This window comes from Atractosteus spatula, chromosome 17 (assembly GCF_055471065.1).
Source record: "Atractosteus spatula isolate fAtrSpa1 chromosome 17, fAtrSpa1.hap1, whole genome shotgun sequence".
In the NCBI taxonomy this organism is placed as follows: Eukaryota; Metazoa; Chordata; class Actinopteri; order Semionotiformes; family Lepisosteidae; genus Atractosteus; species Atractosteus spatula.
The window spans coordinates 11,744,030-11,760,933 of record NC_142722.1 but is presented as its reverse complement, the minus strand read 5'-3'; the positions used below and the strand labels follow the sequence as shown (position 1 = coordinate 11,760,933).

General features: G+C 42.3%; 2 protein-coding genes across 9 annotated transcripts in view; both read left to right on the top strand.

Annotated features, from left to right (window-relative positions):
• The first annotated feature begins 2,592 nt into the window (after positions 1 to 2,592).
• On the top strand, positions 2,593 to 7,610 carry pus1 (pseudouridine synthase 1). Of its 2 annotated transcripts, none has more exons than XM_088935710.1 (6): positions 2,593 to 2,664; positions 4,160 to 4,419; positions 4,558 to 4,695; positions 5,445 to 5,547; positions 5,951 to 6,648; positions 7,025 to 7,610. In XM_088935710.1, exons 2-6 carry the CDS (start codon positions 4,204 to 4,206, stop codon positions 7,058 to 7,060), a joined length of 1,191 nt encoding a protein of 396 aa, XP_088791836.1. In that variant the 5' UTR covers positions 2,593 to 2,664; positions 4,160 to 4,203; the 3' UTR covers positions 7,061 to 7,610. The 2 variants fall into 2 exon arrangements, with proteins under 2 accessions (XP_088791836.1, XP_088791837.1); XM_088935711.1 differs by having other exon boundaries at positions 2,616 to 3,032; positions 7,025 to 7,606.
• A 1,011-nt stretch (positions 7,611 to 8,621) lies between these two features.
• ep400 (E1A binding protein p400) overlaps positions 8,622 to 16,904 on the top strand; it is a 36,084-nt gene continuing 27,801 nt past the window's right edge. For 2 of the 7 annotated variants that reach the window (XM_088935506.1, XM_088935500.1), the window contains exons 1-7: positions 8,631 to 8,816; positions 10,000 to 11,324; positions 12,035 to 12,145; positions 12,987 to 13,068; positions 13,278 to 13,397; positions 15,312 to 15,721; positions 16,114 to 16,413. In XM_088935506.1, coding sequence (XP_088791632.1) covers positions 10,029 to 11,324; positions 12,035 to 12,145; positions 12,987 to 13,068; positions 13,278 to 13,397; positions 15,312 to 15,721; positions 16,114 to 16,413 — 2,319 coding nt within the window. In that variant the 5' untranslated portion in view covers positions 8,631 to 8,816; positions 10,000 to 10,028. Of the gene's footprint in view, positions 8,817 to 9,999; positions 11,325 to 12,034; positions 12,146 to 12,986; positions 13,069 to 13,277; positions 13,398 to 15,311; positions 15,722 to 16,113; positions 16,414 to 16,904 lie in introns of all 7 variants that reach the window. The other 5 variants (XM_088935507.1, XM_088935504.1, XM_088935503.1 and 2 more) reach the window with 5 other exon arrangements.

Here is a 16,904-nt window from a genome sequence, read left to right as displayed (position 1 = left end):
TTCACTTTAACTAACCAGCTCTCAAAGCTTCATTTTTGCCACCCTTGCAAGCCATTCGTCTTTTGTACTGTAACTTCACTTTGAGTGAAGGTTACATTAATCTTGACTAAGCTGGTGGCTAGATCCGTTAAGTCACTGGGGACTGTGCAGCAGTGAAAGCCATATGTACCCTGAAGCTCACCAGGACCGGGATTCTTCCCAGTGACAGAAGAGAAAGAAATATCGGCACAAGTTAAAGATGCTGAACAGTGCTGAGTGATTCAAGAAGAAAAAAAGATTTTAAGATCAATTAAATATGTAATTGAAAGCCAATACAGAGACAATACATGAGTGACAGTATATGTGCTCTTTTTATTCTAATAAGGGCTCTTTAAGTTGAATTTCTTAGAAGCTGTGAAAGTTTAAGGCCTTTTCAAATGTGCCTATATTGACTGTTCGTATCTTTAATACTGTATATAACGTCATGGTTAAAGGTTGGTCACACCCCAGAGTTCTAATAATTCATCTTCATGTCAGCACACAAATACAAAAGCAGCCCACCAGCCTGATGATGTTTTGTGTAGAACCAGTGATTCCTGCACTACTTCCAGTTTGTAAAAATAGTTACTTGTTTGACCCTTCAAAAAGACAGGATTCAGATTCCTCCAAAAGTTTTATTAATGCGACCTCTGTAGAAATAAAACATTTTATTTCTATTAATCGCTGAAGAATATGCATATTGAAATATTTGTGCTTTCAGTAGGCCTTATGCAATATTACTGAAGGTACAAGGCTTGTCAACAAGAAGCATTTTAATTTCCCTTCTTTTCAATTTTAATATTTCTTGCCGTTTTCCCCTTTCTGCCAAATTACCTCTCTCTCTCCTGTTCCCGCAGTGTGACAGAGTGTTTCCCTGATCTTGCATAATTCACAATCTTCCATTTGTAATACGTTAACATATTAAAAGCATAGGACTAGCTTTTTTGTGCAGTTATGGTTATAGAGAACCTAATTCCTCTTCTCAGTCTCTGTTACTCCCACATGCTCCTATACTTTTTTAGTTTCTTTGGGACTCCTGTCGGATCAGAAAGGTCAGAGAGGCCCAGCAGGAGCTGTTGTTGTCTCCAAGCATCATGCTCTAGATTAGTCAAAGTCCATCCATGTCTAACCTCATCCCGACTGCACTTCATCTCCGGCCTTTCTTCTTTGTATTCCCAGGATACCCCTGCCAGACCTCAGCTGCTCGGAAAAGGGAGGACTGAAGGGTGTATGAATGTTGTGGCACACTGAACCACACTCTTGCGTGTCTCGTATCAATAAAAAAAAACACTTACATCAATGTGGACACTGCTATTTCTTTAAACCCAGTCCAGCAGACTTCATGTGCAACCCTTGAATGAAATAAATCTAAAACAGGTTGTGCCGATACAACAAATTGAAAATCACAAAACAATACAGAAAACAACATAAACAGTAGATTATAAGAGTGTAGTTCATTACAAGACTGCCTTCATGTAACAAATCATTTTCCAGCCCTTTTCCCCAAACTTACTCCTGGTACTGTATATTTCCTTTATCGTTGTTTTAAGGTAATAACTGTTTTGCACTTTTCCACCTAGACACAATGGGTTTCTAACACTGGAGCTCTTATGCGCCGCTGTGACGCTTCCTTCGGACTGAATTGCCCCCCATGTGGTGTCGCCTTATCTTTGATGTGGAATGTCGCTATATTGACAATACTCCGTTTTCACAATTATGGAATGAAGCAATAATGAATTTAGTTAAGTTTCTATATGAAGGGGGGTTTAGGCCCGTGGTTTCATTTTTTTCCCCCAGAAGCAAACAAAACAACTTCAGCAACATAAGACGAAATTTGCATTTCGTTTTGCATTTGCTAGGAGAGTGCTTTGAGCCGTTACATAATCACCGAGCCAAGTCTGTCACAATTAAAAAGGGAATGCTGCCCTCTAGTGTAATACAAACAGCGAAACAAGACCGTCAAGTTCCAACTGTACTTAAAATGTATTTTATACAGTGCATAGGTGTAGTGTATATAGTGCATAGGTATAAAAATGAATGTGCTCGTGCATAACATACACATTGTAAAGCATATAGATAAGTCCTACATCAGAAATATATCCCATGTACCTATGTTCGTGCTATAGTGTCATCATAATGTTAGTCACAAAAATTGACACTACGTGATGTTGAAATTTCATCTGATCAGCTATAAGAAAAGACAGCAGTGAAAAATGTTCAAACTTATAAAATAACATCGTTTCTTCACAGATAACTAAAGATATTGTAACGCTTACGGCCTGAACCCTGTTGCGTTACAATATTCTTATCTTTATTTTTCAATCCTCGTGTAGGACGAAAAACATACATGGGAGAAGATCACTTAAATATAACATAGTATTTAATACATTCTATGTTTATAAATTTAAAAAGGGAAAGACCATGAGCAACATTACTGTTGAATCAAGCCGTAATCATAACACAGACACAATTTAAACAGCCGTGCGAAACAAACTCTACTTCCTTTCTCATTCTCGCCATCGTGTTCTGCTGTCGCGAGGATTGCTGCAGAAGAGAAGGTCAGGGGTCATCGAGGTTACTATCCACGTGGGTTTTACTGCAGCTCCGGGAAGGAAGATAGCCGAGCCTGGGAGTTCCTTTGACAGGGTAAAAATCAAAGTGTTTCTTTTATTTTTGAACGCAGTTTCATTTTATAACGCAGTTATTTTAAAATACATTCCCGTGTTTTAGCCCAGGATCTTTTTTATTTAATCTGAGTAGGGCTTTACGAGAACAGTTAGCTAAAATGAGAGGCATTTCGTTAATGCTGCAAACTTAACAGGATCTTAACTGGCTGCTAATTCTACGTACTAACTGTATTCGCAATCGTATCTCTATGGGCGGTTTAAAATAAAAAAAATAAAGCCGTATAAAAACGACGGAAGCCGGAAACATTGCCAAACCAGTAAAGAAAATGCTAAAATTACGACTGATTTTGAATAAATTAAGAAGTCCCCCTATTGCGTGTGTTAAAGGTAAGTTTGTAGAGATTTATTTCCGTGCGTTGGGCAGATAAATGCACAACCATGCGTTTTCAAGCAATGCAGGCTATTTTAGATAGGTGGGGCTTTGACAGGGGTATGTGTATTCATTGGATATTGTTGACGCGTTGTTACTTGAATTATAATTTGAAGTACGTTGTTTCATTCGAGGATTTATTGTTTTATAACATACAAACTTATAAGACTTTGCAGTTTTATCTGAAATGCGCAATTACCGAATATTCTGTTAATACTTTAGGATTTACTTCAGCGATCTTGTGCCATTAATCATGATGATATTTTGCAAATGTTCCTGTGCGTTGTAAAATGTACTAAAATACTACACGGCTTTTTCTGTTTTCTCAGTCCGGTGGTACTAGTCCTGTTATGCGCATTAATTCTGTGATGGTACAATCCCATCCTGTGCGTTAAAAGACTACTCTTCTACGAACTGTGCTGGCACCTGCCCTGCAGAAATACGAACGATGGTTATTATTAGGACGAGTTCAATATATACAGGATAAATCAGTGATGAGTTGGGATTATTTGGGGTATAGAGGTTTCCTTTGTATATGTTACTATAACAGAATTCCTAGGATATTCTGATTATGTACAGTATAGGTAGTAATTTACAGAAGGGACTGTGGTATTTCTGTAGTATTGTTGTTCCTGTGTTGCTGTGCTAATTTTCCACAAATAATTTTGTAGTATTCCTTATGTATTTCTGCTGCGTATAATTTCTACAGGATTATCACAGGAAACCACAGCATATTTTCATAAAAGCGTCACTGAGGTGATTTTGTAAATTCTCTAACCCTTATTCTCTATTATTCATTATTAATATAACGCATAATACTTATAATACAGTATCTTTGTTACCATTGCATCTTTCCAAACAATATACTTATGCAACTTGTGCAATATTCCTTTTCTGAGAAAAACATGTACAAGTGACTTCGTTTTCTCAGTAATATTTTCACAATGCCCTGTAGTATTATTCAGCAGGTTTACTCTTTGTACAAGGATTGCAGTCTATAAGGTAGGACTGTGGGCAAAAAATATTAAATTAATGTGCATTATTTCATTTATATAGCAGTACTTTTCTTATTGCATTTTTGTAGGCTGGGCTGATACGAGCATCCGTTTATTTCAAACATCTTGCAAAATGAGTGAGGAACTGCATCTGAAGGAGATTCCTGCAGAGGCTAATGAGACACTCAAACGAACTGCTGAGGGGAAAGATGATCATGGAGATATTGGCCATGTGGATAAAAAATTCAAACCAAATGCAGAAGACACTAATGAGGAGCAGAAGAAGCTTCCTAAAAGAAAGGTTGTTTTACTGATGGCATATTCTGGCAAAGGCTATCATGGTATGCAGGTAGGTGGTATGTCATATAGATGTCATCCCAAACTAATGCATTTGACATGGGTTTTCTGGGTTTTGTATTTTTCTTAAGATAAAAAGTTTGATATGTAGCTTGGTTAACAATTCACTGTTGTTTTTTTGCTTGTTAAGAGAAATCCGGGCTCATCACAATTCAAAACTATAGAAGATGAGTTAGTCACAGCTCTGGTCAAGTCAGGGTGTATACCAGAAAACCATGGCACTGATATGAAGAAAATGTCATTCCAGAGATGTGCAAGGACTGACAAGGTACTGTACCTGAGAATGGAGTGATCTTTTCAGTAATGATACCTGAAAATCGCACAATTGTTCTGAGCAAATAATGGGTCATTTGACATTACTAGTGTGAGAGACCAATTTGTGGTCCCAGGGATCTACACACAAGTGGACAAAGTAAGTGCAGGAGACTTTGTTGGAGTTTTTTTTCCTGTCTTCCAACAAAGACTCCATGAAAAACCTCAATCACTAGTAACATGCATGCTCTTTATATACCAGAGAACCACTGATTACATCCATGTGAGAATCTGCTTTTCTCCACCTCTCACAAATGAGTTAATGAAATGACATGGTGTTTGCATGTTCTCCAGTACTTGCATGGCTTTTCGCTGGGTTTCCCAATCTCCTCACATAATCCAAAGACTTACTGGTAGGTTAAATTGGCTTCTGGGAAAAACTGGACCTGGTGTCCCTGTGTCCATGCCTGTGCCCTGCGCTAGACTGCCCTCCCGTCCAGGTGTGTCCCGCCTTGTGCCCGCTGCTTGCCAGTAGTGGACAGGCTCCGGCTGTGACCCTGTACTGGATAAAGCGATTAGATGGGTGAATCACTGGATGTGTCTACAATAACTAGAGGTTGCTTGGCAGACTCTAGTGGCAAATGTGTTGCAACTGCAGTCCCTTCACCTACTGGCCTAAAGACAATTGAAATTGAAAGATAATTGACATTTATGACTGGTTCGTGAACATTCTTTGAGAAAAAACATTCTCTGATATATTTACAGGGTGTCTCTGCAGCAGGTCAGGTTGTCTCTCTCAAGCTTTGGCTGATAGATGATATTTTAGAAAAAATCAACAGACACTTGCCTTCACAAATCAAAGTTTTAGGTAAGTTCAAAGAACTTCTATGATTAAGTTTCCAAACTGGGGGAATCAAGAAGGTTACATGTATGGATTTCACTGGGGCAGGTGTAGCTGCTCAGACATTAATTTTTTGGGGGGGTGTTAGTCACTGCTATTTCTTTCAGTGCCTTTAGAAATAGTGTGCACAGTTTTGTAGAAAATGATAAAGGCTTGGATACAGGCATTCCTGCAACAGGTAAAAGAATGAACATTTCTAATTCTGAAGCCATTCTGACATGATTATTGTATCAGCTTTGGCTGAATGGCCTCCTCATTTGCTGCATCCTTCTTTATAATATCAGTTATTATAGACTCAAATTCACGTTGAGTGGATTTCTGCCCAAAACTGCAGTGTGTTGAAAGGTGAATCCATCTGTTTGGTTCATAGGGCTCAAGCGGGTGACTGGTGGTTTTAATTCGAAGAACAAGTGTGATGCCAGGACTTACTCCTACATGCTACCAACTGTGGCCTTTGCACACAAAGACAAGGACCAGCAGGACAGCAGCTATCGGCTTAGCAAAGAGACTCTGGAGAGGGCGAACAGACTGTTTTCCTGCTACAAAGGAACTCACAACTTCCACAACTTCACCTCTCAGAAGGGCCCAAGGGACCCCAGTGCCCGCCGTTACATCATGGAAATGTTCTGTGAGGAGCCCTTCGTCCGGCAGGGCTTGGAGTTCGCGGTCATCAAGGTGAAGGGTCAGAGCTTCATGATGCACCAGATCCGGAAGATGATCGGCCTGGTCATCGCAGTGGTGAGGGGCTACGCAGGCGAGGACACCCTGGAGAGGAGCTGGGGTGAGAAGAAGGTGGACATCCCCAAGGCCCCCGGCCTGGGGCTGGTTCTCGAGCAGGTCCACTTCGAAAAGTACAACAAGCGCTTCGGAAGCGACGGCCTCCATGAGCCCCTGGACTGGAGAGAGCAGGAGGCCAAAATCGCAGCTTTCAAAGAAGAGCACATCTACCCCACCATCATCCAGACGGAGCAGGAAGAGAAGTCCATGCTGAACTGGTTAAGCACCCTGCCTATCCACGACTTCGAAGCCACTGTTTCGGGGGTTCAGAACAGCGGAGCGGGAGCTCAGGTAGGTGAATTCCTGAATACAAGATTGTAGTGAGAGATGGAGCCAACAGTGTCTTTCAAGATTTATTCCCTTTTCCACTGCCATAATGCAACAATGGACAAGTTTTGTCTTTAATGAGCAAAGCTGTTTCCTTCACTTTCATTGCTCATTTCAGAAGTCAGATTTGATCATATCTGGTATCGAAGTATTTATGCATGTCTTTTTGTTTGGTGAATATAAAAACAAGACCAATATATGAAAATTAGATTTTTTAAAAGTTTTTTAAATGCATTTTCTGTTCATGACTTTGATTTCACAGAAGACGACCCCCTTTACCCACTTAAGAATCTATCGTTTATTACTGTTTATTTTAAAGAATCTTTTTTTTTATTGTCAGGATGATGAAGACGATGAAGGGAATGACTCTGACTGACCTGTGTTTGAATGAATCTGAAACCATTCTTTCTGCTGCTACCTGCAAAGAGGTCATCTCTTTAAATGGTGATGTGAAACCAACCAAATATTAAAACCTTCCCATCACTTCCAGGAAATAAAGGATTTTCTATGTTTAGTATATCAATGTTAAATGATGTTGCTTCTCTCAGAAATGGAAATTCATCAAATCTTTTCCATCCAAATAAGAGTTCTTTCATTTAAAACAGGAGATGTTGTTGCCGAGAATATTGATATCAATTATTTTTCTTAACTGATCATTGATTTTGCTCCTAAACAGTATGAATTCAAAGCTGTTTTTACTTTTTTTAAGGACTATTTTAATATGCTTAATATTCAACAAGCATATATCATTACAGTTTTCAAGATGGAATATCTAAAAACAAGCATTTTAGGTGCTTTCAGGAAAAGGATATTTGTGATTTTTATTTCCTTTGCAGCAAAAATGTAGACAGACATAAAAAGACTTGCTTGTGTAAACATGGTAATTATGATTTTGTCAGGTTTTTTTAATAAAGTGAATTGCTCTGGATGAATTGCTTCATGTTCATTTCTTCCATTCTATTTAACGAGATAGCTAAACGTAACTTTTAATCACTAGAACTACAGTAAACTTTGCACATAAAAATGGTAGCTTAGTGGATGCAGCAACAAAAAGTGTGTATTTTGGCAATAAAACATTTATACCCAAAGGGGATCTTTTTAACTTTACATCTGACACAAACCCAACATAGTGCATCACTCAGTCAGTACCATCCCTACTGTCAAGCATGTTTTTTTCCCAGTCAAACTCCTGACTTGCACCCTGCTGAGAATTTGTGAAAATATTTTAAAATTGCTCTTCATAAGTGATCACCACCCAGCTTGAAAAATATTGAAAAATATTTGCTGCTGTAATTTTCCAAAGGTGTTTTCCCCAGATATTGAGTTCACAAGTCTGAAATACTTAAGTGTTATTTTTACTGTATCTTACCTTTTATAAGTCTTTGGTTTGAACGTGCATACTTAGTAAAAAGTTACAAGTGTGTTATTTATAAAACAAAATGGGACACGATAGGAAGGGTCTGAATACTTTTGCATGGCAGTACATATTTATATATTTGCAGGAAAATGGATGAATTGGCTACAAAAGTACAGAATTGATAAGCTGAAAGGAAATAGCAAACGGGGCCATAACTAAGCGTTCTGTAATATTACAGAACTACACAACTATACCTTATCAAGAAAAAATTAATTTACATTCGATTAATAAACGTTTTATATACTTTGTCTAACGTAATTGAAAGTCTGTCTTCTATATTCATATACATATTCAGATTGTTTTCTAAAATCTAGAAAAATAAAATCCTACACTTCAAATAACATATCAGATGCTCATTCTAATGCAAAGACAGCTAACTTTTCCACCGAGGGGGCGGATCCCCTTTTCTCATTGGTCCGAAAAGGCCAGGTTCTCAGTTTGATTGGTTGCTTCTCCTGCCGGTCTTCGGGGTGAATCGACGTGACGTCTGCCTCCTCTAAGAGAAACATCGAAGTACTTCCGGTTCTTCGGGAACAACAGAAGAGAAAAAAAGGGGAATGGCCGCCATGTTACTGAATGGAGGATCTCGCAAGCTTTGTGTCTAATTACGGGGTTTTCCCCTGCAATACCAGATCCAGGATATCTCATTTTTATTCGCGGGGTTTTAAGGGAGCCTTACGAGTGGATGAAGCGTCCTGCGGTGTTCCATTTTGTGGTAAGTTATTTAAAAACGCAGGAAGCTGTTTTTGGTCTTGCGAAGCGCTACCGGGCGCAGTGGGAGAGGCGCATGTCTGCGCGCGTTCCCAGCGCAGGGGGTATCTGGGGGAGCGCGCCCCGGTGTAGATCCGGAGGAAAACAACCTTTGTGCCCGCTTTGGGGTCTCACCTGGTTGTGAGATCAAAGATACGAACATAACAGTCGCCTTACTACTCTTGCGTGCGCTTGCAAGCCCAGGCCTAGCTCACTGCTTGTTCGCTTGAGATGGGCGGTCCTGTGCAGTTAGCGGTACCGAGAATGGGTAGCTTAGTATGAATGGCAGCGTTCACGGAACAGAAGTGCTCGCAGCACGTACTGTTTGTTTGTGTTTTTTTTGCACAAAAAAAAGTTTCAAAACTTATTTTCGATGTCCTCAAGCTGTCCTCTCTACTCTTTCTGTTTTTAAAGCTGTCATGTGTGTTTGCTTCCCCTCCAAACGCCGATGTGTACGAGAGGGAGGTTGTATCGTTGCGTGCTTGGCAGTGGGCTAATTCATTTTTAAGCTAAAGCAATCCACCGACAAGCAGTTTGCCTGTTTAACGTTCAAGATTCCTGCTTTCTTCGCCCGACACCCCTTTCACGACAGCAAGAACAAGCCATCCTGTTTTGACAGCTTCCGCCTGAAGTGTGTAAAATATTATGTGCTGTTCCTAATTCTGTCGCCCGCCTGGGTATTTAAATTGTGACCTTAACTAAACGAACCTTTATCGAGATTTACAAGTCGTGTCTAAGTCGATCAAGTTGCCGTTTCACATTGTACCATAATATTTTGTGAAAGTGTAAATTCTTCACCCTTTGTACATATTTTCCGGCGGTAGATGTGATTTTCAGAATGAACACAAGTTACACTGTAAATAAACTACTCTGCAGCCCCTTTAAAGAAGTGACTTTAGCTGCGCGTCATATGCAGTCGTCTTACAAAATCAATCATGTTTGAGAAATCTAACATCGATTAATATTCTTTTGTGGTTACTTCCGATTTTTCTCAGGGTTCAATAAAAAATCAGGAATGGTGTCTGTAATATCCTATTTTGTAAATTGGAAGAGAATTTTTTTGGAAAACTTGCATGCATGCCAGTCTTCCTTTTCGCCTCTTATTTTTGCCTTTTCTGACTTTGTCGAACTCCTGCTGTCTCCCACAGGTAGGTGTTTGATACTGTAACTGGGGACAATGCACCATGGGAGTGGAGCACAGGGTGTCCAGAGGCAGCTCCAGAGGTCCAAGTCCTTCACCGGGCCCGAGGCAGAGGAGCAGCAATCGCAGCAGCAACCGGCCACCCTCCCTCAGTCCCCAGTGACCTCCTTCGCCCCCGCCGCCAGCCCGTCAGCCCCACAGTCCCCCAACTACCAGATCATCATGAGCCGCAGCCCCGTCACGGGTCAGAACATGAACATCACGCTGCAGAACGTCGGGCAGATGGTGGCGGGCAACCCGCAGATCACTCTCACCACTCTCCCCCTCCAGAGCCCGGCGTCGCCGGGGTTCCAGCACAGCGCCCCGCAGTGGCGGTTCGAGCACGGCTCGCCTTCCTACATCCAGGTGACGTCGCCTCTGCCCCAGCAGGTCCAGCCGCAGAGCCCCACCCAGCACAGCCCGGTGCCCCTGCCGGGGGTGCAGAGATCGGTCGCCCCGGCGGCGGGCATTGGCATGTGCGGGCAGAGCCCCACCCGCTTTGTGGACGCGGGCATGCTGGTCCGGCCGTTTAGCCTGGGCGGCTCATCGAACAGCGGGCATTTTGTCTACCAGGATGGGACGGGGTTGCCCCAGCTGGCCTCCACCACCGCGGGGCAGGTGCAGCTGGCCTCCCCCGGGGCGCCGGGGTCCGTGCGCGAGCGCAGGCTTTCTCAGACCCACTCTCAGACCGGAGGCACCATTCACCACCTGGGGCCCCAGAGCCCAGCGGGCAGCGGGGCTTCGTCTCAGACTCTGGGAAGCCCCGGCCACATTACCACCTCCAACCTGCCTCCTCAGATCAGCAGCATCATCCAGGGCCAGCTGGCCAGGCCCCCGGCCGTGTTTTTGGAGAAGAGCTCCCAAGTCGTCGTGGCGGGGGTGGGGGGTCCGGCCACCTCTTTCGGGATTTCCTCCGCCCTGCCTCCCTCCAGCCCGTCCCGCGCCAACCCCCCCCAGGGACTGCCGAACCCGCCGCTCACCCCCACTGGCTCCTCCGGCTCGGTGAAGAAGCAGCTGAAGAAGCTGGAGGAGATCGCCCCCGCCACCCCCGAGATCGCCAAGCTGAGGAAACAGTGCCTGGAGCACCACACCAAGAAGATGGAGGGCTTGAAGGAAGTCTTCAAGGACTACCTGATCGAGCTGTTCTTCCTGCAGCACCTGCAGGGCAACATGATGGATTTCCTGGCCTTCAAGAAGAAGCCCTGCGTTCCCCTCTACACCTACCTGCGGCAAAACGACCTCGACCTCGAGGAGGAAGAGGAGGAGGAGCAGTCCGAAGTCATCAACGATGAGGTAAGTCAGCTTTTGGGGGGCATGAAAGCCGCAGAGAGTTTTGGTTGGAGTTATTTTAGATTCTCACTTTTAGCAGGTTAGCAGCTGAGGCTCGGTTGCGTAGACAGTTCAGCAAGCAACTACTCCACTTTTTTAAAGATATTACGTATTTAAGGGGGAACACAAACTAAAACTAAACTTTGCAAAGTTTGTGTAACTTTTAGTTTTCTAGTATTTTAGTTGTCTTTTTTGACCTTGATTGATTTTTGACTAATTCAAGGTGAACCCAATGTCTGTTGGAAGAATGTTTTATTTATTGGATTGATTGTTTTGTCAATATTTCAGATGTTAAATTTACAAATAAATGTCATCATGCAACTGTATTTTTGCAGCTTTTGAACACATATTCCTATACATTATTATATTTTATCCTAGATATTATTATTTTTTAATTTGCCAGTTAAAATTATTCTGAGATTGTTGGGGGAAAAAAAGAGGCAAGGATTTTAGAATTTCCTCTTTGTTAGGGATTTTTCTGATTTTCTGAACAATGACCTGTGTTTTTGTGAGTCTGTGCTGGAAGTGAAGATAATTTAAGTTATAAGAGGAGAGAGGACTACCGTAAATGCTGTTTACGTTGTCAGTGAACCACACTTAATATAAATAATGTTATTGCCACATTACAAAAATGATTAGAAATGAGTTTTCAATAGTAAATTTTTCTTTTAAAGGTTAAGGTGGTAACAGGAAAGGATGGTCAGACTGGTACACCTGTTGCCATAGCAACACAGCTTCCTCCCAATGTCTCTGCTGCTTTTTCAGTGCAGCATCAGCAGTTTCAGGTAAAAGTGTTGGACAGCGCCACATACAGCTTCACCACTTGAGATTTTAAAAACCCAGGAAACATGAGGAGAAAAAACCCCCAAAGAGATTTAAAAACATAATTGGGATCATTCTGATTCTTATTTTTAAAGCTGTTGCATGCACAGACAGGATCCTGAATTTCACAGTTTGCAGCACAACTATTAAAGATACTATTGCTAAATAGTGTTTATCATTACGTTTTCCTGAAGTTTACAGGCTTCTGAAGTTTAAATTCTTTGCAATTAACCGTTTTTTAAAGACGCCATGTGTGTTCAAAGGCACAGGCATCCAGATATCCATTTATAGTTTTTGGTCTAATCCCTAAATGACATTAATAAGGGCTGTCAGGCTCAACTGGTTGTCATCTAGTGTCGACCCCATCTTGGTCACTGTTATTTCATTGGCTGCAAGGTGTTTTATGACTTGAATGTGAATTCAATATTTTGACTAATCAACTATAAGGGTAAGAAGAAAAGTGTAAGAAAAACAGTTTCAGTTTCTGTTGGGTTCATTGTTTAATTGACAGCTCAAGGTGGCAAAAAATGTAAAAGACTTTGGACCCGTGAATGAAATGAGAGTGAACCAGGTGGCAAACATCGGCGCCAGCTGTAATGAGGACAGAGAAATGATTGAGCACCACACTTTATCTGTCCATGATCTGCACCTTGGGCATTGTTCACCATTTTTATTGCCCATGACAGAAGAAAAAATTATACGAGAGAATTTCGCTTTCCCCTGACGGACTGTTTTAATGGTGTAGAGGTGTCTGTGTGGAGCAGTTCCTCTTCCTTTAATCATGTGCTTTATTTACCTCTGCAGGCGCATCAGGGTACGTCAACTGCTGGCATTGCAAACACGGTAGAGATCGAAGCCTTAAAGAGACAGGTTTCGCAGCAAACAGGTAGGGCGGGGGTATTTTGGTTTTTGATGTGTTTTCTTTGTTTTCGTTTTCCGTTTCTTTCTTCCCCAAATTGCTTCTGCTTTTAGATATTCGGCATCTTCTAGCGCTTTGTAGCTGTAAAACCGTGAAGGGAGCGGATGGTTTGTAGACGGTCATTGCTTTATGCCAAGTGTTTGCGTTATCAGGGTATTGTGTGTTTTAAATCCCAGATCAGGCTAAGAGGCCCCGGATTGAAGTTGGTCGCCATGGGATGGTTTTCCAGCATCCTGGTGTAGCACCTTTAGGATCTCCTGGGGTTCCTCTTCAACAGCTTATGCCAACAGTGCAAGGTAGGAGTGCTAATATGAGGCAGTTCTGTGTTCTGTTCGATGCTGCTGGAAGTATTTCAACCAAGAATCGAATCAGACATTACAGAATGCCAGGTACCATCATTGGGTATCACGGAATCCTGTGCAGCATCGTTGGCAGCAGAAATCTAGCACTTAGTCATTGAAGGAAGTGGAGGACTTGGTAGATGGCATGAGCTGTGAGAGTGCAGAGCAGGGACCGGTGCAGGAAGAGGGAGATGGCACGTGTTTGTTTCCTTTGATCCGTTGACCATTCATCCATTTCGGTTTGGTTTCCTTTGTCGGTGTTGTGCATCTTGACGGGTAGTGTTTTCTGGGCCACGCTTTGGTTCTAGAAAGGCAAGGGAGTGCTTTCAGTCTGCGCGTCACGTTGTTGGTTTGTTTTCCCTTTTCCATGCATCGTATCGAGAAACGCTCTGGAGGTTTCTCTCCATCTGCCATTTGTCTGACGTTAAGCCCATTGTTTTCTGGCCGCTGTCATCGCATCTGTTCAGAGACCTCGTTTTTTTTTAAGGCATTAGGGAATGGCTTGCCGTGGGTTGGTGAGGTTATTGCTGAGGGGGAGTTTGCGTTCCTGTCGGTCCGGTTGATGTTGGCGCGGGAAGGCTGGTGGTTCCAGTGCAGGAGGTCAGATCGCTAGTGCAGGGAGTTTCCCCACTTCTCCAGTGTCTGCAGCTCTGCGCAGTCTGCCCTGTGAAAACCAATGTCTGCTCTGCTGATTTCATCTGCTTCGCAAACTGTGTTTTGTGCACCACTGTCTTAAGACTTTAAATGCTCCTTTCCAGCAAGAATGAGTCTGCTACTGCATGCTGAACATGTGATGTTTTGTAATAGTGCTGAATGTTTTTTTTTTAATTTACTTTTAAATCCAACAGCGGCCTGTTTTCATTTTAAGCTGTGCTGCTGAAGGTGTTGGTTGCATGTGTTTTTGAAATCTAACTGCATAACACTTTTGTGGTGAATGCTTTATTCTAGATGTTATTGGGAAAAAAACAAAAAGAATGTTTGCCTTGAATAAAATACATTTTTCAATAAATATTTTATGACCTCTCGCAGTTTGGAATTGTTTGAATGCATCTGTTTTTCTCGGGGGATATTACCCCTGGAAAGAGAGCAACACATGCACAGGAGCAGTGATGTTACCATACTACAATTTTAATGTCATGATGTGTACTGTAGTTTTATTAACATTTTATAGCATAGTCCTAATTATTGCAAAACATTGCCAATAACGGATAATTTTCACTTGTAAAAGTGTTAAATTGTAGGTACTGAGAGAGTGTATAGAAAATTAATACATTTTGTTCTTCCTTACAAGGAGTATCCAGATCCTCTGACTCTCTTCCTTAGTTTTGATTGCTTAATATGGGAAAGGCTTCTACTTAATGTTAGCTTGTCCCATTCAAGTTATATGACATAGTAGCAAATTAACAAATAAACAAATGGAAATATTTATGTATGTTTGTTTTTATATCTGGTTTTCATAACCATGATTAAGTTTATCTTCAGCATCTTTCTCCCTTTTAATAATGTTGTTTCCGCAGGAATACCTGAGTATCTCTTTTGTAAAACAGTGCTTTCTTTTTAAGAACTGATACAGACTAACAAAAACCAAGCATGCAGGCTTTCTTAAAGCCGTGTTCCAGGCACTTTTAAAGCTTTTCGATTTTACTTTTAGGCCTTTTTTTTGCAGTCTCCTCTTCTCTAATCCCGAAGCAAGGACACGGCTCCAGTAGTGGGAGAGGATTGCAGAGAAGAGCGCTCCTCAGTTTGTGTGATACTCTGAAATGCTTGAGTAGGCACATGAACGATCCTCTTTGGTGTGACCCCTCAGATGACTCTTTGGGGAAAAATGCTGAACAATTTGGTTTTATTTTTTTTATTTCCTCTTTCCAGGAGGGATGCCTCCAACTCCTCAGGCTGTTCAGATTGCTGGGCAAAAGCAGATTCAGCAGAAGTATGACCCGTCCAAGGGGCCTCCCGTCCAGAATGCGGCAAGTCTGCACACTCCTCCTCCCCAGTTACCTGGTCGTCTGCAGCCCACTAACATCCCTCTGAACACGCTTCCTGCTACCATGCAATTGGCACAGCAGCAGCAGCCTTTAGTGGAGGCCCAGGTCCAGCAGTCGGCTCAGCTCGCATCCCAGGTGAAAGTCCAGCAGCAGGGGCCTGTGCCCATCGCCGCCAACCCTCAGACTCAGCTTCAGGCTCAGCTGCAGCAGCACATACAATCAGGGCTTCACATTCAGATACAGGCCACACAACAGCTACCACAGACTCAGCCCCTGCTACCGCAGGGTCAGACGGTAAGTTTGCAGTCAACCTACATCTTGTTCTGATTAAATGCACTTTGTTTACTAATAGCAATCTAAGAAATGTTGGAGTTTTTGTTTTCTCAAGCAGTTTGGATGTTAGTGCAATGTTTTTTTTTCCATTTTCTGATTTTGATTTTCATTTGTCCTGGCTGTGTTCATTTTAATTTGTAGATGCTCTGAAATAGTCTCTAAGTCTGACCCGGGTAATAATTCTGATATGGTTTCTCTGGCTTGATGACATAAAGGTTGAATGTGCTTGTGGACATCTTGTTAGTCATGAGTAGTGAGTCATGTTCATGTTTTGGAAGTGCTGTCTAATGCTGGCATGCATTTATAGTGTATCTGCATTGTGATTTAGCTCTTTTCTTCTCCCTTTATAATAGACTGTAACTTTGATGCGACCTGCTTCAGAATCAACCCAGGCATGCCAGAGACTTGTGGCAAATGCCATACCTACCTCTTCAATTTCACCAGCAACACTAGCAGCAACAGCGTCACCTTCTATCACTTACCCAGTGCTGGCGAACAGGCCCGCCTCAGGCTTGAGCACGTCGTCCGTTTCCCAGACCAAGCTGACTGGTGTGAACGTCTCTTCTCTTCCTAAAATGTCTGTCTCGGCGCAGGGGGTTACTCCGGCAACGCAGGAGAGCTCTCAAGACAAGCAAGCAGAGCAAGCCAAACTGGTAAGGAAGGTCATGGTGCATTTGCAGAAATCACCTGCCGCTACTTTCTTTTAATGTTGGGAAAGGAATGTTTTGGACCGCTCTTGTTACGCGTGACGATTATCTGTGATATCCTCAAAGAGGAGAGCTGTGATTGGATGGAGGTATAGAACCACAGTGTCCATGTGCATGTGTCCAAGAATGTTACAGTAGCATGATCAAGTGTGGCTATTAGCGTGGGCTATGCATGCTTAGAGAAGGTTCAGACTGAATACTGGTCAGTGACTCTGACTGCACCTGCCACGTGGGCTGGACTCAGCCCACTAACCATATGATTAACACCCTAGCATTACACGGATTGAAGAGAAATTTGGCAGATTTCATAAGCAACAAGAACTACAGTTTGCCCTTCAAGTTGTTGTGGTAAACTACCACTGTTATAGATTTGTGGCTCTTTTGTGACTTTGCTGTGTGCACATGCTACTTAGATTATAATATTACATTTTCACAAT